Genomic DNA, 26,829 nt, shown 5'->3' with positions numbered 1-26,829 from the left:
TTTGGGTGTGAGCTCTGGGGTGGGACAGGGGGTTAGGTGCAGGAGGAGGTGCAGGATGGGTGCTGGGTGCGAGCTCTGGGAGGGGATTTGGGTATAGGGTGCAGGCTCTGGGTTAGGACAGAGGGTTAGGGTGTGGGGTGAGGAGCTGGGCTGGGGATGAGGAGTTTGAGGTGCAGCAGGCAAGCAGCCCCGGGGCAGGGGCGAGGAGTCAGAGAAGAGGACTCCCCACAGCCCTCTCCCCGCTGGCAGCAGCGAGCTCTGGGGGGGGGCGGGGGGAGCCCTTCTTCCCCGGCCTGACACTCACCCAAGCCCCTCCCAGGCTGCTCCTCTGAAGGTCCAGCCAGGATAAGCCCTACCCCACAGTCGACTCAGAGTCGCCTTCTGGGGCGGGGGACTGCCACGGGCCTCCTCCCTCTGCAGGTGCAGCAGCTGCCTCACCGTACCCCCGGCACCGCTCCCTTGTAGCTGTCCATGGTCTCTGGCCACTGCAAATGCCTCCATAGTCAACGGTACTGTGAACTGACCTGTACGCTGTCTGCCTGAAAAAGATGCCTCCTGTGCTGGCATCAGCAGGACTTGAGGAGGTACCGAAGCTGAAGGCACCTGTTGTTGAAGTGCCAGGGAGGAAGAGTGACCCAATGCAGGTCTCACTCTATCATGGTCCCCATGCCTACTTGTCTTTGGCATCAGAGATTGACTCTTCTGCTGCTGCTTTCTATGTTTCTTCTTGGCACCGGAGATGAAGATTGGTGCCAGGACTCACGACTGGTGGGAGGATAGCTCCGCACCAAAGCTGAGGTGCTTGATGCCAAGTCCAAGAAGCATGGTTCTGAAGTGGGACTTAGGGCTGCCTCCATGAGAAGGACCTTCAACCTTGCTTCCCGGTCCTCCTTGGTGCAGGGTTTGAAGTCCCTGCAAATCTGGCAGCAGTCTTTCCTGTGAGATTCCCCTAAGCACTTGAGACAACTTGAGAGCAAGTCACTCAATGGCATTGACTTGCCACAGGAAGTGCAAGGCTTGATGCACAATGACTGAGGTATGCCCTGGCTCTGGGAAGGCGGACAACCTTGCTAATGAAGAGTGGAGGCATCCAAAACTATCTATTAAAACTATTCAACTATTTGAACTAAGTACTAACTACCAAACTACAGTAACTATTTACACTAAAGAAATAGGAAAAGCCACTAGGAAGAATTGCCTGAGCAATGAAAGGAGTTCCAGCCACTGTCCTGGGTGGTAAGAAGAAAATGAAGCGGAACAGGGTCAGCAGGGCCCTTTATACCAGTGTTATGAATGCATGGCACCAGGCAGCACTGGAGCCGACCTGACAGATACCACTAGAGCAGAAAATTCCAACGACTGCGCTTGGGGCATGCACAAACCTATATTGGAATGGACATGTGCAAGCACTCGAAGAACAGTATGGTAGGAGCCAGAGGTATGTTCCAGTATTGCAGAATTGCTTGTACCTCCATACTGAGTGAACCATAAAATGTATCAATTCAAACTATTAAACAAGTAAAGAACCTGTATATAGTATTATAGATTCATAGATTAATAGACTTTAGGGTCAGAAGGGACCAATGTGATCATCTAGTCTGACCTCCTGCACAAAGCAGGACACAGAACCCTACGCATCCACTTGTATAACAAACCCCTAACCTATGTCCGAGTTATTGAAGTCTTCAAATTGTGGTTTGAAGACCTCAAGCTGCAGAGAATCCACCAGCAAGTCACCCATGCCCCACGCTGCAGAGGAAGGCGAAAAACCTCCAAGGCCTCTGCCAATCTGCCCCAGAGGAAAATTCCTTCCCGACCCCAAATATGGCGATCAGCTAAACCCTGCGCAATCAGCTAAACCCTGAGCACACATTACTTATAATTGTAGAGGCTTGAGATGTTTGACTTGGCACTTTAAAGAACTAAATAGTAGTTCATCTAGCACTTCAGAGGAGGGAGTATTTCAAAATCTAAATCCTGGTATGAATTTTACAGCCTTCTCTTATCTCTACAATGGACCTAACCCAAGCCCTGGGATGCTTGGAATCCAGATCAGAATTTTATGGCTCAAGCCCATTTTTAAAATACTGATAAATATTTTTGTACAACATAAAACATAATAAACATGTTTTCAGTTTCTTCTGAATTTAAGTGCTGTCTTCTGAGAACTGATTCATCTAACATTATAAATTAGGTATTATTATTAAAGAATTTGTAGTAGTGATGATAATAATACCTAGGTCTTATATAGTGCTTTTACATCAGTAGATCTCAAAGTTCTTCACATTCTTCTTAATATATTAATCTGCACAACACCTGTGAGGCAAGGCAATGCTATTAACCCCACTTTCACACATGGGGAACTCAGACACAGAGAGGCTAAGTGACTTGCCCAAAATCACACAGGAAGTCAGTGGTGGAGCAGGGAATTGAACCGTACTTTATTAGTTCATGTAATTTCCAATTATGCTGGTTTTCCAGCCTGATGAGATTCTATAAAGGTAAACTTAAAGTCATACATAATGAATAAATCATGCCTTCCAATGGCTCCATCTACACAGCAAAGAAAAACCTGTGATCACCCTCTCACTCACGATTTCATAAGGGTAATGAAGAGTCTGGGTGATTTCCTAAAGGATTTTGCTCTCTGAGGCCTGGTCTACACTATGAGGTTAGGCTGAATTTAGCTGCGTTAGGTCGATTTTATAATGAATGCGTCTACACAACCAACGCCGTTCCACCGACCTAAACAGCTCTTAAAATCGACTGCTGTACTCCTTCCCGACGAGGGGAGTAGCGCTAAAGTCGACCTTGCTGGGTTGAATATGGGATAGTGTAGACGCAGCATTGTGCAATTCGATGGTATTGGCCTTCAGGAGCTATCCCAAAGTGCTCCAATGTAACCGCTCTGGACAGCACTTTCAACTCTGATGCACTAGCCAGGTACACAGAAAAAGCACCGGGAACTTTTGACTTTCATTTCCTGTTTGGTCAGCGTGGTGAGCTCAGCAGAACAGGTGACCATGCAGTCTCAAATGAACTTCAGCATGGAGCGAACAGGAGACACTAGATCTGATTGGTGTATGGGGAGAAGAATCTGTGCAGGCAGAACTCCAATCCAACAGAAGAAATGCTAATATATATGCCAAAATTGCACAGGGCATAGTGAACAGAGGTTACACCAGGGATGCAGAGCAGTGCCGCGTGAAAACTGAGGAGCTCAGCCAAACCTACCCAAAGACAAAGGAGGCAAACGGTCACTCCAGGTCAGAGCCCCAGACATCCCACTTCTATGACCAGCTGCATGCCATTCTAGGGGAGGACCCTACCAACACTCTCCGTGGACACCTACAAGGTGGCAGCCTCACGCAACACGGATGAGGATTCTGTGGATGAGGAAGAGGAGGAGGAGGAGGAGAACGCTCAGCAGACAAGCGGAAAATCAGTTTTCCCCGGCAGTCAAGACCTTTTCCTCACCCTGGAGCCAATACCCTCCCAGGTCCTATTGTTCCCAGAACCTGAAGGCGGAGAAGGAACCCCTGGTGAGTGTACATATGTAATGACACTACAGGGCTTAAAAGCAATTGTGTTTAATGTTTGATTTACCCTGAACAATTGGGATGCATTCGCAGCCTGGACAGCTAATGGAAAAGTCTATTAACGTGTCTGGGGATGGAGCAGGAATCCTCCAAGGACATCTTCATGAAGCTCTCCTGGAGGTATTTTGAAAGCCTTTGCAGAAGGTTTCTGGGGAGGGCTGCCTTATTTCATCCTCAACGGTAAGACACTTTACCATGCCAAGCCAAGAGCAAGTGGTCTGGAATCATTTGCAGCACAAAGCTGGGCAGCGAATGGTCCTGGGTTTTGGTCGCATTCATGCAACATTCAGTCTTTATCTTTCTGTGTCAGCCTCAGGAGAGTCATATCATTCATGGTCACCTGGCTGAAATAAGGGAAGTTTTGTAAGGGAACAGCAATCCCCTGTTTGCTGATCCCCGACATATTAGACCCCAGGCATGCTGGGCTGTTTGCTCTTGGCTAAAAGGGATCATCCTGGAGAATAACCATGCAGGGGGGTAAGGGTGTGCTGCACATCCACCCCAAAATTGCAGCCCCTCCTTTTAAACGGCAACCACAGCTCCTCCTTTTAAAAGGCAAACACAACTGACATTGGTTGCTATGGGAAAGGAGGGCACTGCAGTTTGAAACCATTCCCACATGTTATGAACGTGGAAGATGCCAACCCCATGTACCCTTTGGCTTACCATGGCTGCCTGGAAACCGAATTCTGTTGCCCAGCCGTGTGTGATATGTCACCATACCGGCAGGCACTCAGTATAAATGGCAAAATGCAATCTTGTACCTAAGACACGTGTTGCCTGCTGTGAATTGCTTGATTCACTGTGAAAGAGTCTCCATTTTGTTCTCAGAAATGTATCATCTTTAAAGTCTACTGTCCCTCCCACCACCACCCCCCCGCAGCTGCAAATGCTTCTATGCTCCCCACAGCAACTCCATCCCTGAGGTTATCGCAGATTAGAAGGCGACAAAAACGCACTTGCGATGACATGTTTTCCGAGTTCATGCAGTCCTCCCGCACTGATAGGGCACAGCTGAATGCATGGAAGCATTCCGTGGCAGAGGCCGGGAAAGCATACAGTGAGCGTGATCGGAACACACAGAAGGAGATGCTGAGGCTAATGGGGGAGCAAATGGACATGATGAGGCACCTGGTGGAGCTGCAGGAAAGGCAACTAGACTATAGACCACCGCTGCAGCCATTGTGTAACTGCCCGCCCTCCTCACCAAGTTCCATATCCTCCTCACCCAGACACCCAAGAGCGCCGGGGGGAGGGGGCCCCCCTCCGGACACCCTGCCACTCAACTCCAGGGGATGGCACAAGCAACAGAAGGCTGTCATTCACAGCTTTGATTTGTGGCTGTGGGGGCCAGCAGCAGTTCACTAGCTGCTCAGTGCTAACATCCACCTCTGTGCCTACTTCTGTGCTACCTTATTCCAGCTGCCCTTGCCTTGCTCCCAGACTTGCCTCTGTCCTGCCCTTACTTTGAATCCCTCCTTGGCTTCAGCTTCTGACTACCAATTCCAGCTCTGACCCTACTTGTCAATTCCTGATGCCTGCTCTGACTATTAGGCTAGACTGCCTTCAGCCAGATCAGCTGACACCCCCACGTTAAAAGAGAGATGGAATTTTCCCCAGTTACTGCCCTTCAACAAAGAACTTCCACCTGCATGGAAGATATGAGCAGTGAAGGAAAGGGCTGGTCTCTGCCTTCATCCATCACTGGTAGGAATGGGGGAAGAGGACATTAGGAGAGGTGAACCTATTGCAGAGAAGTCAGAAATTCAGCTGGGCAATAAAGGTTTGGTAAGGGCAGCAAAGGCTGATTTGGGGGGGGTTGGAAAAGTGGTATGCTGACAAACAGTCTCCATTAAGAATGAAGAGAGGCTACAGATGATGGACGTAAGGACTGGAAACTCATATAGTACTGATGAAAACAGAAAGTGGAGAGGGTTGTAGCAACCAGGGATGTGCAGCAGCTGGGAAGGGACTGTGATTCAGAACAGAGTATGGAGGAGTGGAGAAAGTGCTGAACTGAGAATTAGACACTAACGGTAAAGAGACACAAAAAGGGTTGCAGAAATTAGATATAGTAGTCAGAATCATTCAAATTTAGCTGTGCAGATGGGTAAGAGCAGCATGGGTGTAGCCCACAAGTTTCTGGAGTTCAATAAACTTTTCACTAAACTAGACTATTACTGAAAAGACTTTTAATCTCTTTCTCTGGAAAAACATTGTCTTCTGAACAAGGGCAAGCTGATACCACAAATAGCAGCAGCTGAGTTTATTACTCAATACAAAGCCAAAAACAATTATACTGAGCCAGCCAATAAGATCACTGTCCAGAACTTTTTTTTTGCTGCAGGGAGGCGGGGAGGGAACTCTGACAAAGTATTTTTTTTAACTGTGGAATAAGGGCTCTAAGGCACAAAGCTGAGGAAATTCAGCTGTGAAACTGGCTTTAAAAGGAGATTAGAATAATTTATTTAGTCCTCATTTAGGGCCTGCTGCAATATCATACATATTTACACTTTTTGTCTTATTCTCATAATACATCAGATAAATCTTATTTTTGGACAGTGTCTGCCAACTACATATTGAAAAGGTACTTTTTATTACAGAAGAACCAACATCTGGTGGTCACTCTTAAGGGACAGAACACTATGTGTAGGAAATGTTGTATAATAAATCACAAAACAATTCCATAGTCAATTTATTTTGAATTTCAATGTCTTTAATAGACCCCCTTATGTTTGAGAATCTTCAAGAGCCTGTAACTGGAACTTAATACCACATTTCTTAGCTGCAGCTGCCATGCTAAGAATTCCCTTGTGGAAATGGTGGGGGTAGTAGAGGGGGAACTCAGAGAGGTCATAAAACTGGTGCAGCCAACTCCTAAGCCAACACGCTCACCCCCACCTCAGTGTACAGCATGGCATGCTGGGGAAGGAAAGAGTGATGTTGACCAATTCTCAGATGGTATATGATCTCTTAGGAACTACAGCCAATCACTATAAGTTAAAACAACCCCTAGGCTGTTTTAACTTTCATTGTGGATAAGGTAGTTGCAGTTTGAGAATCAATGAGTTATTCCTTGACATGCCACCTTCTTTCCCCTACATGCTGACCAGATCTTGGCACAGGAGAAAATCTGGTCTCAAATTTCTTGAAAATCTTCTTGCTCCTTATTTAACTGAAAATACTTTTTCTGAGTTGGCTAGGTAAATCAATCTAATATGACAATTAATGACTTTCAATTCTTTTGTACATTGCCATTTCTGCAATACTGACCCTGACAGTGAAACATCTTCCGACCAAAAAACCACCAGTTGGTTTGTGGCAGCAGCAGGGAGAAGAAATCTTTAGCTTCACGGACTCCTCATTTCTTGCTATCTAAGCTCCAAAATACAGCTGTCAGCCACATGGAAGTCTTTGGACTATGCCAAAACTATCCCAGGGTGACTGATCATCAGTCAGCCAGGAAAGACACGCATTCAGTGTTGCTCTGAGACTCAGTGAGTTTTCTGACAGCTTTTTCCATGATTTTATATACGACAACTGGTCTACATGGAACATATAATTTTGCATGTGGGACAGGAGTAGTTTTGGTCAATCACACAGTGCCTAAACCAGCATTACAATACACGCCAAGGGCACAAATCCCTAAGGAATGGGTGTATAATCCACAACTGCATAGCCAGGAGGCCCCCAAATGTTTTATAGGCTAGCAGCCATTGAGGATGCTTTCTGTTGGCTCTCCCTTTTCTTAAGCAACAAATGTACTGTATTGTAGCAAGAATTTGTCCTGTGATTTTTATGGAAGTGTTAAGATCCTCTGACAAAGATTTTTGTATTATTTTGGATAGCTATTCAGAAATACATATTCTATTTATTATTCCCTCCCAAACATAATTTGCTATAGGATATTTTCATATCTTGTACAACAGAGTTCCATTCTCTTCTCTATTTTTTTCTCATTTACAGTACTGTTGCTTTTTCATTCTAACAGGTATCCAGTATGCTGTACATGCCATTTTGTAATGAATGAGTTTAACTTTTAGGTCAGTGGTAGATCTATTGGTGTTCTGCACAACTTGTTTGACAGTTTGCTGTTAGCAAGGCAGTTTTACTCTTTACTCCACGCTTCCCTTAATTTGCTTGGTGGACATTAGCTGATATATGGAGAAAGCTACAGATTGTTATCTTTGTCAATATAGCAACATATACCATTAACAAAGTTTGGTTGGGACTGTCAGTTCATTAATTAGTGACAATCTGTTCTATTATTTGCAGATATTATTCTGGCTTCTTTCCCAACTCTCTCTTTTTGAACTTTGAAAACAAAAGAAAGCTTATTCTATGGAATAGTTGGTTTGTATACTTCATTCCTTTTATTATTCAATCGAGTGACAAGATTTTTCTCTAAAGAACATCAGTTATATTTTATATATCTGAGGTCTACAGGCACAACCTTCACATTTTTTCTAAGACAGCAGGCTTTATATAGAATTATACAATCCCCTCATCAAATTTTCTTATAGTATAACAGCAATCCACTTGCAGTTTTTCCTAAAAACAAACCACAATCTCCAATATGTCTAATCCGTTATGTCTTCATTTAGGTCTGTACCAGAAAGATCTCTTCTCAGGTTAAACATAATACACATTTGGGTTGATGCCACATATAGCAGGACCACCTCACAGCAACCTCAGGAGGCCCATTTTACACTGCAAATGAGAAGGCCTATTTACGCCTCCAAATGAAGAGAAGAAAGAGAGAACACTCCATACTTGTATATGCTCACATAGGGAAGGTAGTTAGCACTCCTGTTTTCCTAAACAAAAAACCCCCAAATCCTCATAGTAATATGACTTTCCAACTACCCAAGGGGTGGGAGAGAAAAGCAGGTCTTCTGCCTCCTCCTATCCTTCTCCAGGATTCCACTTTCAGGGATTCACCAACACCACCACAGTTCGCAAGTACAAAGTATACCAAAGCACAGTCCCAGATTCAATTAAAATGTCCCTAAAAATAAACTTCTGCTCCATCTCTTATCCATAATCAGATAACAGTTGTGAGTGAGAGGAATTTATCCCTTCAGATTTGGAACCTATGTATTTCAAACCTGTTGTTTAGACTGCCCTGCAGTTCTAAAGATACTGAGTTCACAGTGTTCCCTAAAATGTTAAGGAAGGTGGAGGCAAGCCAATAAATAGTTTCTATAGGCACCCTGGGCATAGATAAAATCTGGAATTATTAAATTATTACTTTTGGTATTAATCTGGATGAAGTTAAGGTGAGTAGATGCTTTCAGAGAAGGGAATATATAGGTGCAGAAATAAAAAATGTACACCATTCTTTTTAAAGTAATCCTGGAATTATCCCTAGTTGTGGTATTCCCAAGAAGAAATGAGTTAATTAGTTCTTCAGAAAGTGCTTTCCAAGTTTTCATAGTGCTTTTGATGAGGGTTGCCAGACGTCCAGTTTTCTACCAGAAAACCCGGTCGAAAATGGGCCCTGCTGGCTCTGGTCAGCACTGCCGACCAGGCCATTAAAAATCCAGTCAGCAGTGCTGCGGGTCTAAGGCAGGCTAGTCCCCACCTGTCCTGGCACCGTGGAAGCGGGCAGCAGGTCCAATTCCTAGGCAGGGGGGGGCCCAAGAGGATCCGCACGCTGCCCCTGCCCTGAGCACCAGCTCTGCACTCCCATTGGCTTGGAAATGCGGCCAACGGGAGCTGGGGGGGGGGTACCTGAGGGCAAGAGCAGCACATGGAAATTTAAAATGCATTACTGGATCAGGGTCTATGGTCTTTGGCACATTAAAAGTTTCAGTCTGATAAATACAGTCTATAGTAATATTTTGATATGGGTATTAATTCTGATTCAATGTAAGAATTTTACATTTTCTAAATCTAAATTTTTTAAATAATGCCTACTGCTTCAAGGTATATCATCTCCATACCTACCTTTTTAATTAATTTTTCCCAGCCTATAACTCCTTTGATATTACTATCTTGCTGTAAAGCTATGCCTAATGAGAGAACAGACAATCAGGTTGTTATGGCAGTAGTCTGGAAGATGTGGGTTCAATTCCTGGCACAAGCATCCTGTGTAACCTTGGACAAGTTACTTTCTGTCCCTTAGTTTTCCATTTGTAAAATTGGGATAATAATCCCCTGATTCACAAGCACATTATTTCTTAAATGCTACAGTGATGATGGCAATTTAAGTATGCAGATGGATAGATAGAATGGTTCTATTAAAATATCAAGCCATGAAAGAAAGAGGAGGCAAACATATCATATAGGGGACAATTCATGTGGAGGCGGTATATTGTTAAAATATTGGCAGTATATTGCTGCTCCATAGTCTAGCATTTTACAGTGCTTTAAGAAAAGATACATCAGGATACAGCATATATTTGAAAGTCTTGGAAATACTCAGCACTTAGTACTAAAAATTTTAGTAGGAAAATAAAATAAACTCCCCAAGTTATTAGCTATTTTTAGATTGCAGAATTACACATTATTTTAGATTTCATTTGAAACTTACTTTGTAGTAGTATTAGAAAACTCACTGGTAGATTGATTTCCTTTTCAGGAAGTGCGGTGCAAGCTCTCCCATAAAGATTTTGTTTGTTGATATCTTGGTATAAACTGTATTTTCAAGGCTCTGGATTTTAAATTTCACATTGTATACATAGTAACACAACACAAAATTAGTCTATTTTAAGTCTGCAAAAAATAATGCTTGTTTTTATTATGCAATTAAGTACTTTTTGTTTATAGACATGACACTATGCTGGACATGAGCCAAAGCCTATAGTGCTAGCCCTCAGTAAAAATGTAAGCAGCTGTGGTCATGTAATTTAAAACCTCTGAAAAGTTTGCTGCAGTGCTTGTACTACTTTAGTATACCATGAGTGCTGGATGCAGCCAGTCATCGAAAGGATTCCTTTCCTTACAGCATGAAAGAGAAATGAAATGCAAACCTGAATGCAACCTGAAAGGTCTAAATAGATGAGCTTGTGACATCCTTTCCCAGATCCCAGGTACTGTAAACCTTTGTCTGTGAATTTTCTGCAGTAAGCTAAACTCAAATATTGTAAATTGGAGAAGCTCCTTTACAAAAGAGGGAGAAAAAACAGTTACTCCAACAGTAGGCTACAGAACACAGATGCAATCAGATTCCATCGCTAACATCTTTCTAAAAATTCTCTGAAGAAGGGATGCTAGATTTTAACTGAGATTCTTTCCATGTTGAAACTTAAAATAATTTAGTTTTCCTTGTTTCAAGTATTGTAACTTGTTTGGAAACAGTACTATGGTACAGTATATCATATCATCCTTAACTATAGTCAAATAAATATTAATTTACAGATGATTTACTTAATTGCAAAAGCACACATTTTTGTAATAAGTTGGGAGTGAATGTGTATATTTTGGAAGCCAATACACCTTTGAGGGCAAGGTTACAGGATTTACTTTGCCATTGATTTTACAAGCTGTGTCTGCTGGAAATGAAAACCAGAACTCTATCAAAGGATGCTAAAAGCATACAAGGATTAAACATACTGTTAAACCTTCTGTGGTCATGTAATTGTTTCCATTAATATTTTAAAAGCATGCTATTAAAACAAATTTAAAGTGGAAAGAGATACAAAACTAATGCATACACATATCAAAGAATTCAGTCTTCTCTAAATGAAGTTTAAATCAATTATTTTTAGAAAATACTTGATTATTTACACCAAATATTAGATAAAGGAACAGTAGCAAACTATGTACATGGAAAATTGTAAGTGTATTGTATGAATTTGTACTCTCTAAATCTATTCAAGTTTTTATTAATGCAAACTTAGGCATATAATATATCCAAGACTCTAAATTATACTGAACTAAATTTCTAACTGAAATAAACAAGTATTGCAATACCATAATTACCAGAAATGAAAGCTTACAGAAAAAATCAAAACGTATAATTAGGACTAGGGCATACTGCTCTGTAAGAGATTTAGATTTAGGGATATACTCAGGCCAGTTTTGCAAGTCAGCAAAAACTAGGCATTTTGAAGGGAGGCAGGAACACTCACTCTGAAAGAGATTACTTAAGGAGGGTTCACAGCATTGTTGTGGGAATTCACTTTATGCCTTGAGTGTATACTGAGAAAACATACTGTTAAATTAAACTGGGCAGAAAAAGGGGGATAGGAAGTTGGAAAGCAACAGGAAAAATGATAACATAATTGCTCAAAAACATTAAATACATGCTAAAATTAAATTTCATATTAAGAAAAAAGGCAAATAAAACAATCAAACAGAGACAATAGAAAATAAATTCAGGGATCTTTTTCAATGGAAGATGTTTCTTTCTATATTTAATAAAGAAATGTAAGCACTGCCAAGTTACTTTCTAGAAGCACAAGCCTTTATTATATTGGAGTAATCTGCATTAGCAAGTAGAGTAGATATGCTCAGCGTTGTTGATCAGCTTTTCAGAAAATACACCTCTAGGCATAGTCTCTACAAAACACACTGCAATAAGAGAATGTTTTTTAAGTTTTCTGACAGTTTTGCTTCGATCCATCTATAGTGTTGGTTGCCCAAGGCAGAATGAGCTCAGACAGGTACAGAGAAAGCTTCCTCTCCATTGTATTGAAGACTGGGAATCAATATCTTCTACTAGCAGGTAGCAGCTCAACACTTCATGTAGGCACCCTAACTTTCTTTACAGATTGCTATGTAACTCTTTCTCTGCCCTCTATTTTTATGATCTGTGTGTTTTCTGCTTTCTTCTGACATTTTCAAGGTGACAACTTTCTCAGTAACACAAAACTAAATCACAGATCTTTAACTTAGAGCAGGGATTTACAGTTGCCTGTGTACTGGATCCTATTTTATGGCTGAATCTGACATGGATCCTAAAATCTTGGCTTTTGTGACTTTGAGTCTATCATTTGGCATCAAGATCTTAACATAGTGATGTTTTAAAACAATTTGCCAGAATAATCCTCCATAGTTATTCTGGATAGACAGGCTTCATGTATATTGCAAAGTCTGTAACATAACTTCACTGGAGGAGAAATACAAAGAAGAATTCCATCTTGTCACAACATCTTAAATCAGCTGTGTAACTCAGAGACTCAGTTCTCCTGATAGAATGAAAGAGTGGAAGAGGAACATGTGAAATGGCCAACCAGTTTCTAGCTCATTAAGCATACAGTTCCTTTTGATGGTTTTTCCAATAATGGATCCTTGATATGGAGCAGTAAGATGTATGGGAAGCATTGCAAGATGCATATATTTCCATAGCTAAAAGCGTTTATGTTAGCTACACTGTCTCAGAGAACTACAAAGGAAGTATCTGTCGTGAGCTGCCAGTTTTTGAGCATCTCTAGAAACACTATTGAAATTTGAGTGCTATCAAAAGCCTCATACTGTTAATCTCAGAAAGAACTATAGTATTGCTTTACGTCCAAATGTCTTCAGCAAAAAAGTGTTGCATTTGGCAGTTTTCGTTCAGAATTATCATTTGCTACTGACATTTTTCACACATTTTAGGAAAAAACACTGTAAACAAGGCAAGAGAAATCCATTAATGAAACGCTAGTATTTTATTAACTTGAACAAAGAGGAAATTTTACTGTATTTGTACATTTTGTTTCTCATATTGGAGACATCCACCAATCTGGTTGACCCATTCCTAGGTGGGTCTTGCCCACACATAAACAGAAGCAGCTGGCTCTAATTTCTTGGTGGTAACAGGAAGCTGGGGTAGCCAGGATAACATAGGGTGGCAGGCACTCAGAAAAAACATTCCAAATTTAAACATGAAGAAATTGAAACTAGACGAAGGCAAAAATTATGCCAATACGGAGGAAAAAACATAGGCTTTTCCATAGATGATAGAAAGAATAAAACTGGTTCAGAGTTGGAGGGTGGAAGGCTGTCTGAAGCAAGACTAGAATCTGGCACTGGACTGGTACATTCTCAAGACATCACTCTACTGCAGGCAAATCCAAAAGTCAAAAATATACTATGCAAATAACAGAGAAACACACTCCAGGAATATGTGGAGTTGCTGTGAAAAGTGAAATTTTGTTTTCTCAAGGGGGAAGAAGTAGTGCACAACTACCATCAAAGAAGGAGACAACTCTGTTGGAATAACTCAGCTTTTGTCTACTGCTTCTTTTGATAAGTGGACTGGACCTTCCCAACAGTAGGTCCTCCAGCCCGGTAGATGAACAAACATCTCCCACAACAGGAATGGATGTTTATCTATAACTATTACAACACAGTTCACCTGGATAGTTGAATTCTTTGCATTTGCTTTCAAACCATCCTTTGGGCAGCACCTTTTTTTTTGTAGTTCTCCAAGAAATATTTGGGTCAGGAAATATGGTTGCTTTAAATACACAATTCTATGTGTTTTTTTGCCTATTGTTTTGCCATATCTCAGACAAAGTGCCTTATTTCTACATGTGCCCACGTGACAGTTGTAGACTAACGAGACCCAGAGTATGCTCAAGAGCTCAATGGGAATTTGCACACTTTGCTGGATTCAAGTCACAAACTGAAAAAAATCCTTCCTCTGAACTTCTTTAAACCCACTACTATGCCATAAAGAAAATCAAAATGGATAGCTTCAAGCAAAGCCATGCCTTACTGACCATTTTGAGGCAACAAGGGACCAAACAGGAACATGGTAGAGTAGGCAGGACATATAATCACAACATTGTTTGGCTGTCTATCTACTTTTTAAAAATCACTATCCAAGCAATTCTGAATACATCTCATTCAATAGATATGCATACAGAACACATCTAAATATCCTCTGCCAAATTATAACTATCAACACTAGACTACAATGCTACTGAGTTATCTCAAACTGTATCCCCAAAAAATCTGTTAAAAAAAACCTCTCTCCTTGGTGAATAGATAATTATAAAGGAAATGGTAGTCAGTATAAGAAACTCGCTTATAGTTCCTTCTTCTCTCCGGGAGTCTGTCATACATATTCAGAGCAGATATTCACCTCCTTTTAAATCCAGACACCCAAGACCTTACATCGCAGCCATTAACCTTCCTGCTGAAGTGACAGGGCTGCTTTCAGACCCTGTCAACATCATAGTCATCCAAAGTGGCCAGTGATATGTCTCATGAAGGGCTGAGTGCCTTTTTTCAGGAGGTGTGCTTCTAATGCCTTCATATTTGGCCAGGGAGGTAATAGTCCAAGATAAAAGCTTAAACTTTGCTTTTCTATTTGCCATTGCAGTGCATCACCACTAAGCTATTGAGATGGGTAAAAAACCCTGACCCCACGCGGCATACTGACAAATTCCTCTTTCATACGCTGTTGGCAGCTTTATCGGTTACTAGAATGCAAAGCACAAATCAGGATGGTAATTCCTTATACTTTAGCTCAAAACTGCACATTCATGTGCCCTTTGTTTGTGAGTTTTCCTCTCCATCCAAAGAAAGCAAAGGCTTATTGTACTTTATAAACCAGAAAGTTGCTGCTTTTCTGATTAATGATCTACATAGGGTGACCATATTTCCCCATGCTGAATGTGGGATACCTGGTAAAATTACTCATATTCAAGCAAGTTCAACAGAAATTCATCAGAACGATTCAGTACAAATGTTAAAATTAACATCAAGTTAACTCAGCCTCTGTTAAAAAGAAATACTGTGTAGCTGAATTATTTTTATTTACCTTCTTATCTTTAAGGTTTTAGGGTTCACACAGGGAGCGGTGACACATACATACACACATTTCCCATACACCTCTCTCACACGGGGGGGGGGGGGGGAGAGGGGTGACAGACTGACCTGACTGTCCCTGCCCGGTGCTCTCTGCCCTCCATACCTGGCTGGGCCCCCAGGATGGACCCACCTCTCCTGGTACTGGCACTGCATCTTCCCGAGGCAACACGTAGGGGGCACACAGGGTTAAATGCCCCCCTCCCCAGACTTCTGCCAGGGTTCACACCAGAATGTGGCCTGCAGCAGCCTTTTGGCAGTGTGCAGGAGGGAAGGGATGGGAGCTGCTTCCAGTCATGGGGTGGGGGTGGAGCGGAGGGATGACCTGGCCTATATCTTTGCAGAGCTCATCTCTTCTCCCCTACTCCCCAGTGGCTGGAAGCAGCTTGTCCCTTCCTGCCCACACAGTGTCGAAAGGCAGCTAACACCTCCAAGCTGTTGCTGGCCACTGACATAACCCCAGCCACCTCCTGTCCCTCGGCTACAGCACAGGCAGGAAGAGGTTAAGCTTTAAGGATGCAATGTGCCCAGGGAACCTGACTGCAGGGGCTTCCGCAAACCTGGGCAGAGAGGTGGCTCAGCAGGGGAGGGTGCCCAGGGGACGGAGCAGCCCTGCGCTCACTGGGGACAGGACCTGGGGAGGTGGGCGGGTGAAGAGGGTGCTAAGTCCCTGCCTGGGGGAGGTGCTGTGGAGCCTGCAGGGTTGGGATGCAAAGCGACTGGAAATTGCTTCCCACCACCACCACCCCAAAGCTTAGCTGAGGGGCAGAGAGGCTTCCCCGTGCCAGCGCTGTGCGGGGCTTTGGCACATGCCAGGCAAGATGGGGGAGAACATAAAGAGCCAATGGGTGGGCAGCAGAGGCCTGCAGTGACCTGGCGCCTGTTCGTACACACCGGCCGCCACATCTCACAACGCGCAGCCAGTGCTGGCCGGAAATGGGACAGGGAGAGCTGGGCCCTGCTGGCTGAGAGCCAGCACACAGCAGGGGTTGCACTGATGCACTAGCACAGGGAATGGCCGGTCCCACACGCTGCATCTTCACCCCACCACTAGCCTTGCACAACCACCCCCATTGTCAGCCACTGGACCCCCCCCCCACTCACTGCTGGTGGGCAGGCAGTTGGTGAGCAGGGATCTGGTCAGCAGCAGGACCTGCTGGGGATGCCGGGGAGACAGAAAATACGGGACAATTTGCCCGTGTTAAAGAAAAAGTCGGGACACCTGCAGGAGGGCTTAAATATGGGAGTGTTCCTTTAAAAACAGGACGTCCAGTCACCCTAGATTTACATAATCATCTCAAACTTGCAAGCTAGTTGCACAACAATGAGCAACTGTGTTGCTTGTCCAAAGGAACTTTGTTTGACTAGCAAACTCACAAGTCTCTGTAAAACTTAGCAAGACCTATAAACTAACCCAGTGTAAATGTTTTACTACACTAAAAGACAAACAGAAGAGAAAAATCCTAAGAACAATATATACGGCATTTTTCAGTTCTTTACAAAATAAAAGGAAACCTGCAAAATACTCAGAGAAAGTTATATTTTCTTGCAATGATAACTAAAACTCATATTTTCGTAGACGACTTTTGTTTCATACTAATCTAAATGTAGAAGGAGATATTTTTACCTTGATAACAGTCTTAGTGTCCCATTAGTAATATCTGTGTATGACAGATTTAAATAGAGAAGAGCTGGACAACCTTCTGATATAAGTCTCATTGATTCATCCTGAATAATAATAAAAAATCACTTGTCAAAGTATGTCAAATTAAAATTGTATTTGTGTGTATCTAAAGTTTCTTCTATACTGTAGCAGAAAAACTGAATTAATTTTGTAAAAGTCTTAAATGCAATGGTACCGATCAAAAACATTTTCTCTTTAAAATGCTCTAAAGAAAATACTATATTATAATGTTTACAGAACTATTTTTGTTGATTGTAAACATGACTATTTCTATGCCCCCAAATCAGTAAGACACCTAAGAACCAAGTAGTCCTAATGAAGTCAATGGGATTATTCACATGCTTAAGTGCTTTGCTGAATCAAGACCTAAGTTAGCAGGTCTATAGACAATAATTTAAGACAACTCTCTAAAATCCAGGGAGTGTGCTTCATTAACTATTCACACCAGTTCATCAATTATAGAATGCTCACTGTCCACAAAAATTCTTTTTAATTTGAGTCAGTTCCTTTCTTTAATATTCTTTGAAAGTGGCACCATCTATCTTGTTCTATGTATCAATATGATCACTACATTAGAATATGGAGGCAAATCTTAAAACATTGGTGCAGGGGGCTGCTCCTGAAAATATATGAATCCATTAGAGATGCAAAAACCCATGTATGCAAATCAAATAACAGTGTGGAAATCAGTATCTTATATAATTATACATTTTTGCCCAGATCCTCACCTGGTGTAAATTGGCATAACTCAAAGGAGCATAATTTCAAAGGAGCAACCCCAATCACACCAGTTGAGGAGCCGACCATTTTTTGTTTCAAATGTCCATTTCCTTAGTCAAATGCAATGGACATGCTCACTCACATCCTTAGTTCTTACACTGTCATGAGAGTCTCCTGCTAGGGATGTTAAAGAGTGTTTTATAACTATTGCAGACACCAGGCTATCAAAATATTAATATTAATTGACATTTAAATCCAACAACAGTGAAAGTGAGAGAAGTCTGTAAAACTTATCACGTGCTTTTAAAATATATGATTACACCATATAATTTGAAAAATAGTAACAACAGTCCAGCCAGAGACTGTTCTTCTAGCGGATTCAATATTAGAGGGCTAGAAATGTTATCAAGTGTAATCAAGCGGTTCAATTAGCTGAATATTCCTTCATTGATCTTATTGTTTTATTATTCTATTCGTGTCTCTGTTATTCAGCTCACTTAAGAAATAGCTAGAATAAAATCAATATTTGCTCTTCCATCTCAAAGTAGGTCTTAATGCAGCTGTGAGGTAACTATAGTAGTGTGCGCATATCTGAACTACTAGACTACACTGGTTTTCACCATTCTCAGATCCTCATTTTTCAATTGAAATCTTTTAAAAAGCTTGTCATGGTATAATTCCCCACTCTGAACCTTAGCGTCCAGAAGATGGGGTACCAGCATGAATTCCTCTAAGCTTAATTACCAGCTTAGAACCTGTAGCGCTGCCACCAACCAGGAATTCCAGTGCCTGGTACACTCTGGTCCCCCCAAGACCTTGCCCAGGGATCCCCAAGACCCAGTCCCTCTGGATCTTACCACAAGGAAAGTAAACCCTTTCCCCCACTGTTGCCTCTCTCAGGCTTCCCCTCCCTGGGTTACCCTGGAAGATCACTGTGATTCAAACTTCTTGAATCTTAAAACAGAGAGGAAAATGCACCTTCCCACCTCCTTCTCTCTTTCCCCTCCCAGACTCTCCCTGAGAGACAGTAATCCTAACACAGAGAGAAATTAGCCTCTCTCTCCCCCTTCCCTCCTTTCTCCCCACCAATTCCCTGATGAATCCAGACCCCGTCCCCTGGGGTCTCACCAGAATAAAAAAAAATCAGGTTCTTAAACAAGAAACTTTTAATTAAAGAGAGAAAAACAGTAAAAATTATCTTTGTAAATTTAAAATGGAATAGGTACAGGGTCTTTCAGCTATAGACACTGGGAATACCCTCCCAGTCTAAGTATACAAGTACAAATTAAAATCCTTTCAGCAAAATACAAATTTGAACTCCTTCCAGCCAAATACACATTTGCAAATAAAGAAAACAAACACAAGTCTAACTCACCTCATCTACCTAGTACTTACAGGTTCTTATAGATTCAAAATAGTACCAGGGAGATTGGAGAGAAACCTGGTTACACGTCTGGTCCCTCTGAGCCCCCAGAGTGAACAACAACCAAATTCTAACAGCACACACAAAAACTTCCCTCCCTCAAGATTTGAAAGTATCCTGTCCCCTGATTGGTCCTCTGGTCAGGTGACAGCCAGGCTCACTGATCTTGTTAACTCTTTACAGGCAAAAGAGATATGAAGTACTTCTGTTCTATTAACTCTTACTTATCTGTTTATGATAAAGCTATTAAAGAGTAAAAAGATAAAAGTACTGTGACAAAGTTCCTCCTCTACCTTGGTGGGTCCTGCACTTATTGGCGGATTTGCTCACCTCAGTCATCTTCCCCTTTTGTGGAACCCACAGTCTGGGTCAGCTTCTCCTGTGTCTGATCAGGAGTTGGGAGGTTTAGCGGGAAACCCGGGCACGCCCTCTACTCCGGGTTCCAGGCCAGGTCCCTGTGGATCGCAGCTGTCTATAGCGCCTCCTGTAACAGCTGCATGACAGCTACAACTCCCTGGGCTACTTCCCCATGGCCTCCTCCAAACACCTTCTTTATCCTCACCACAGGACCTTCCTCCTGGTGTCTGATAATGCTTGTCCTCCTCAATCCTCCAGCAGTACACTCTATCACTCTCAGTTCCTTGCCCTCTTGCTCCCAGCTCCTCACACACGCTCCTTCTCCTCTGGCTCCTCCCTGCCTGACTGGAGTGAGCTCCTTTTTAAACCCAGGTGCCCTGATTAGCCTGCCTTGATTGGCTGCAGGTGTTCTAATTAAAGTAGCTATCTCCACTGCCTTCTAGAAAGATCTTAGTTGGCCCCAGGTGCCTTGATTAACCTGGAGCAACTGCCATTTGGATACCAGGGTCCTAGGGATGTGTTTAGCCTGGGGCTAACATACCTGTTTCTCAATACTTTACTGTAGCCATCTTGCCTTGCCCCATCACATATCCCCCCCCCCGCTCAACACCATGGGGTTAGGCAACTTGGGATGCCAGGTAGTGTACTCATGAAAGGCCATCAGCGTTGCCGTGGTGGCATCCAGCCCTGTGCTGTATGCAGAACTGGAATGGTTGGAGGGATAAGAACCACCTGGTGACCCTTGCATTCTTTTCCTTATTTCTCTGCATACACTGAAGGGGTGCATGGTCTGTCACAAGAGTAAATCGCCGGCCTAAGAGGTAAGAATGCAGTGTCTCCATGGCCCATTTGACAGCAAGGCATTCTCTCTTGACTACTGCATACTTCTGTTCTCTTGGGAGCAGCTTTCTGCTTAGGTAGAGGATCAGGTGTTCTTCTTCTCCAATCATTTGCGACAGAACCGCCCCCAACCCCACCTCAGAAGCATCTGTTTGCAAAATAAATTTCTTGGTAAAGTCCGGGGCTATGAGTATGGGGTCATTACAGAGAGCTGTCCGAAGGTCTATGAATGCCCTCTCTGCTGCACTGGTCCACTTCACCATGTCTGGACTTCGGGTCTTCACCAGGTCCGTTAGAGGACTTGCCCTACAGGCAAAGTGGGGAATAAAATGTCGGTAGTAGCCTACCACGCCTAGGAATGCACGGACCTGCTTCTTTCGGGTCGGCCGGGGCCAGTTTTGAATTGCCTCTAGCTTATTAGTTTGGGACTTTACTATACCCCTTCCTACAATATATCCCAGGTACTTAGCCTCAGCTAGTCCTATGGCGCATTTAGCGGGATTAGTGGTGAGGCCAGCCCGCCTTAAGGTGCATAGTACGGCCTCAACTTTCTCCAAGTGGGTTCCCCAGTCTGGCGTATGGATGATGACATCATCTAGGTATGCGGCTGCATAACTAGTATGGGGGCACAGCAGCTTATCCATGAGGCGCTGGAATGTGGCTGGGGCCCCACGTAGTCCAAAAGGGAGGACTGTGTACTGGAATAGCCCGTCCGGGGTGGAGAACGCTGTCTTTTCTTTAGCTTCTTTGGTCAGGGGAATCTGCCAATACCTTTTTGTCAGATCCAGTGTAGTCAAGAATCGGACACTACCTAGTCGGTCAACCAGTTAGTCGATGCGTGGTATGGGGTATGCATCGAATTGGGATACGTCATTCAGTCGGTGAAAGTCATGACAAAATCTCATGGTACCGTCAGGTTTAGGCACTAGGACTATTGGATTGCACCACTGACTGTAGGATTCTTCAATAATGCCTACTTTACTTCAGCCTTGATTTCCTCTCTTTTGGCTGCTGGGATTCAGTAGGGTCTCAGTGTTACCTTGGCTCTGGGGATCGTGCGGATATGGTGATAGGTCTCAGTCGTCCACCCCGGTTTTGTAGAGAACACATCTCGATTGCGATTAATCATGTCGGCTGCTTCAACCTTTTGATTTGGCGTCAAGTTGGGTGATATCCTCACTTGCTCGTGTAAGTTATCCTTCTGGGGAAGGGTCTCCTGGGTGACTAAGCATGCCTCTCCATCATGCCAAGGTTTTAGAAGATTGATGTGGTAAATTTGCTCAGGTTTCCTGCGGCCTGGCTGCCGCACCTTATAATTTACCTCTCCCACGGCTTCAATCACTTCGTAGGATCCCTTCCACTGGGCCAACAGCTTGCTTTCTGCTGTGGGCACCAGGACAATTACTCGATCCCCTGGCTGGAACCGTCGAAGCTTTTCTTGGTGGTTATAATGGGTTCGTTGGGTCTGCTGTCCTTTCTCCAAGTGTTCCTGTACAATGGGTGTAACTCGAGCTATCCGATCCCTCATCTGTAGTACATGCTTGACTATGTTCCTTCTGGGATTTGGCTCCTCTTCCCAGGCTTCTCTGGCTGTATCCAATATGCCCTGGGGGTGGCACCCATATAGTAGTTTGAATGGAGAGAAACCTGTGGAGGCTTGTGGGACTTCCCGGATGGCAAACATGAGGTAAGGCAATAGGGTATCCCAATCTTTCCCATCCCGGCTCACCACTTTCCTGATCATGGCCTTGAGGGTCCTATTGACCCTTTCCACAAGGCCGTCTGTTTGTGGGTGGTATACAGAGGTCCGTAGGGCTTGTACATGGAGCAATGAACAGAGATCTTTCACCAACTTGAACACGAAAGGTGTCCCTTGATCAGTCAATATCTCCTTGGGTAGCCCAACCCGGGAAAAGATCTGTAGTAGCTCCTTAGCTATTGTCTTGGAAGCTGTGTTGCATAGGGGATCGGCTTCTGGGTACTGGGTTGCATAGTCTAGTACAACCAGAACAAGTTGGTGGCCCTGAGCTGTCTTCTCTAGGGGCCCAATCAGATCCATGGCTATGCGTTCAAATGGTACCTCTGTTATTGGAAGAGGTATCAAAGGGGCCTGCAAGTGTGGGCGAGGGCTATGTAGCTGACACTCTGGACAAGAGGTGCAGTATCGCCTGACATCTTCATGTACTCCTGGCCAGAAGAACCTCCGCAGGATCCTGGCCTGGGTTTTCTCTACCCCTAGGTGTCCTCCAAACAGGTGACTGTGGGCGAGGCTCAGTATGGCTTTTTGATGTTTTCGTGACACCAGAAGTTGATGTATCTCCTGCTCCTGCATTTGCACCACACAGTACAGGAGATCTTTCTTCACTATAAAATAGAGTCCTGGACCCCGGACCCTCCCCTCCACTGGTGTCCCATCTATCTCAGCCACCTCTTTCCTGACATTATCATATCTAGGGTCCTCTGCCTGGTCCCTCCCGAAAGTCTCTCCCCCAGGACTAACCTGCCTGAGCTCCCAGGGGCCAGCTTCTGTTTCTTCCAACGGCTCATCACCATCATGGCTGGGGCCAGCCTCCGGCTCACCTTCCATGTTGGTAGTTTCTCTGATGGCTGCTCGTGTCCATCTGCCTACTAGCGCGGTCTTCTGGCCCTGGGTCAGGATCCGGGTTCCCAAGGCCTTCGCAGCCTTCCTTTCTTTTTTTGTCTTCCGGGCCTTTTGGGGGGCTGAGAATAGATCCTGAGAAAACTCTGAAAACATTGGGGGTTGACATTCCCCCAACGATGAGTCGCTGCCAACAGGGTCCCATCTCCCTCTAGCCTCTCTGGGGGGAGTAAATTATCAAACCCTGGATAGTCCCTCCCAATGACTACAGGATATGGGAGTTTAAGAACTACGCCCCCTGTCACCTCAATGGGGTTCCCCTGAACCTCTGTCTCCACTGGGATGGTGGAGTAATGGCTTACGGCCCCATGCACACATGTCACTGCTATGCATTTGGCTTGTAGCAGCTGGCTACTTTTTACCAGCTTACCCGATATAAGGGTGATAGCACTCCCTAAGTCCACAAGCGCTGTAGTCTCTACTCCATTTATCTTCACCGGCCTGGTGTGGTTATGCAGGGCTAATGCGATGCCCGCAAGGTGGATAAGGGAGCATAGGACTTCCCAGTCCTCCAAGCTGCATTGCATAGGCTTCTCGGTGCTGGGACACTGTGCTGCTATGTGTCCCCACTCCCCACATGCAAAACATCTATAATTGTTTCTAATCATTCTCCTACCATGTGGGTTAGGGGGTTTAGTCTCAGGGTTTCCCCCATTCAGGTCAATCCCTTCCTTCTGGGGTCTCCGCTGGTTTTCGGCCCCCCTCTTCCTCCACCTAGGACTCCCCAGGGGTTTGGCTGCCCCACCTTCCAGGGTTGGGGTTGGGTGTTTGCTACGAAAGGGGCTTTCCTTGGGTAGTCGGGTCAATTCCCTGGCTGTCATGCGTCTTTCTACCAGCGTGATCATCTCATCATAGGTGGACGGATCGTTCTGGCCTACCCATTTGTGGAGATCTGGTGGCAGTGCCTTCATGTATCGGTCGATGACCAGAACCTCTAGTATCTCTTCCGGATTCCAGGACTCTGTTTGCAACCACTTTTGTGCAAGATGGATGAAGTCATACAGTTGGGACCGCGGGGTTTTGTCTTCCTGGTACCTCCACTCATGATACCGCTGGGCCTGCACTGCAGTCGTTACCCGAGATCTGGCCAGGATCTCTGCTTTCAGCTGGGGGTAGTCTGCTGCAGCCTCTTCAGGCAGATCATGGTAGGCCTTCTGGGCCTCCCCACACAAGAATGGGGCAAGGATGCCAGACCACTGATCTCTAGGCCAGGCCTCCCGTAGGGCTGTCCTCTCAAAGGCCAGAAGGTATGCTTCTACATCATCCTTCCACGTCATTTTCTGCAGTCAATGGCTGGCCTATATGAGCCGCGTCCCATCATGGCCACGGTTCAGCTCTGTAAGGGTCTTTACCTGGTTTACCAGTTCCCGCAACATAGCTCGGTTTTGAGAAGCCTGGTCCATCAGCAGGCGATTAGTCTCTTGCTGCAGCCGCACTGCCTCCTGCTGGGCGGCTGCCTGGACACGGGTAGCCTCCTGCTGCGCCGCTATGGCTTGTATCAGTGCCTGCACTATGTCATCCACTGTGGTGAAAAAAAAATAAACCCTCTCTTTTTTTTTTTTTTTAAATCAGCCTCCTTTTTTCCGCCGCGCTGTGCACACGAAATATCCCACCCCTGACACCAGTTGTGACAAAGTTCCTCCTCTACCTTGGTGGGTCCTGCACTTATTGGCGGATTTGCTCACCTCAGTCATCTTCCCCTCTTGTGGAACCCACAGTCTGGGTCAGCTCCTCCTGTGTCTGATCAGGAGTTGGGAGGTTTAGGGGGGAACCCAGGCCCGCCCTCTACTCCAGGTTCCAGCCCAGGGCCCTGTGGATCGCAGCTGTCTATAGTGCCTCCTGTAACAGCTGCATGACAGCTACAACTCCCTGGGCTACTTCCCCAAGGCCTCTTCCAAACACCTTTTTTATCCTCACCACAGGACCTTCCTCCTGGTGTCTGATAATGCTTGTCCTCCTCAATCCTCCAGCAGTACACTCTATCACTCTCAGCTCCTTGCCCTCTTGCTCCTAGCTCCTCACACACGCTCCTTCTCCTCTGGCTCCTCCCTGTCTGACTGGAGTGAGCTCCTTTTTAAACTCAGGTGCCCTGATTAGCCTGCCTTGATTGGCTGCAAGTGTTCTGATTAAAGTAGCTATCTCCACTGCCTTCTAAAAAGATCTTAACTGGCCCCAGGTGCCTTGATTAACCTGGAGCAACTAGGTCCTAGGGATTTGTTTAGCCTGGGGCTAACATACCTGTTTCTCAGTACTTTACTGTAGCCATCTGGCCTTGCCCCATCACAGTACGCATCTTTACAGCTCATGTCTTTAAAAAAGGTAAAATCAGAGCTAAAGACATTTTAAACCCTGAATCCTAAAAAAAAGTAATTTTCATTGTTCTGTCATGGTATTATACCTCATAGATTCACACTAATATGTTTCATATGCATGGACTCAAGAGTAAGTACTTTCTCAAAGTTTCCAGAAATTTCTCCTTATTGGAGTCAGGATTTCTCATAAAGTATGAATATTGTTCATTACAAAATATCTGATGCTTTTGATCTTAGCCATCAGGAGGTACTCTAACTTTATAACCACAGTAAAAACAGACCTATTGAGAGAAAACAGGTAGGTGAGTAAACATGGAACTAAAATGTTTCTACCACTAGGCTGCTCCTTTTGAAGAACACCAGTTATACATTTCATACTAGTTTTCCAAAGGTAAATAATCCTGCATAAAATCTCTTCTCCTGAGTCTAATATTCCAAAACCAGAAAGATAATTCAATCGGACAAGATGTCAGGTTAGGTAAGGACCTAAATGTGTAATTGCATATTAAAGATAATAGTGTCAGCATGATTCTCTTACATGCAGCATGATCAGATATGCTACTGTCACAGGAAACTAAACTTAAGTGATATTTTTATGCTCCAACCAGTTAGTGTAACAAGACCTCTGCAGGATATTCTTGAAAGCAGGAGGAAGAGACTGGCAGGTCAGTAAAATGGTTATGACAGATTTCTCGTATCACGTCAGAGAGGAATTTTGGAAGAATATACAAAATTAACATCTTATAAAATTAAGAATCGAGGGATTAAATTGCAAGAGCTCAGATTTAATTTGATAAATTAAGATTATTGATAGAAGAATAGGACCTTTTCAATGACAGATATTGCACCACTGGTGATGATCAGTGAAGGATATTTTATAGTTCCAGTCAGACCACTTCTAAGTGGTTCTTGTTTACAGATAAGACCAGATCCTCAGCTGCTTACACAGGCATAGTTCCATGGAAGTCAACTGAGCTATACCAATTCACACCATCTGTGGATGATTTGGCCCACAGATTACTTTATCCAGTGCAAATGAAGTACCATAGGAAAACTTCTCCTACACATACTGTAATATCTGTTTAATACAGTATTAATAAACTATGCAATATACAGAAAATATTGGCCTTGTTTTCAAGATAAGAAAATACAAACTGGAATAAAAATAATCTTGTTTCAACTTCAACCTTATGCAGAAAATATTTTTCATCAGAAAGGGGGTATGAAAACATCTAACAGGAGCCAATTAGATTTGAAAATGATTTAGGAAAACTAAAAGACAAAATGTATTTCCCATGAATCACAAGGAAAGCTTCTCCTCCAGAGAACAGGAAAAAGAAGGGATTGCCTGGTGGCTACGTAGTGTTGATATAATACACACCTTTCATAGAATCATAGAATTTTAGGGTTGGAAGAGACCTCAGGAGGTCATCTAGTTCAATCCCCTGCTCAAAGCAGGGCTAACACCAACTAAATCATCCCAGCAAGGG

At 43.9% G+C, this 26,829-nt stretch overlaps 2 protein-coding genes across 4 annotated transcripts in view; one reads left to right on the top strand and one right to left on the bottom strand.

Moving 5' to 3' along the window:
* Positions 1-26,829, bottom strand: part of FBXL13 (F-box and leucine rich repeat protein 13) — a 201,209-nt gene that overhangs the window by 62,855 nt on the left and 111,525 nt on the right. For all 3 annotated transcript variants that reach the window (XM_030555490.1, XM_030555572.1, XM_030555656.1), the window contains exons 11-12: positions 16,972-17,072; positions 10,574-10,703 (exon numbers count right to left, since the gene is read on the bottom strand). In XM_030555490.1, the coding sequence (XP_030411350.1) occupies positions 10,574-10,703; positions 16,972-17,072 (231 nt within the window). The remainder of the gene's footprint in view (positions 1-10,573; positions 10,704-16,971; positions 17,073-26,829) is intronic.
* The window catches only part of LRRC17 (leucine rich repeat containing 17), a 40,622-nt gene continuing 24,342 nt past the window's right edge, over positions 10,550-26,829 (top strand). Inside the window, exon 1 of the mRNA XM_030556209.1 lies at positions 10,550-10,633. The gene's annotated coding sequence lies outside the window, so the exon portion shown is untranslated. The remainder of the gene's footprint in view (positions 10,634-26,829) is intronic.

This window comes from Gopherus evgoodei, chromosome 1, assembly GCF_007399415.2.
Source record: "Gopherus evgoodei ecotype Sinaloan lineage chromosome 1, rGopEvg1_v1.p, whole genome shotgun sequence".
NCBI classification, from domain to species: Eukaryota; Metazoa; Chordata; order Testudines; family Testudinidae; genus Gopherus; species Gopherus evgoodei.
The sequence above is the reverse complement of the archived record's forward strand: the minus strand, read 5'-3'. Positions and strand labels throughout refer to the sequence as shown.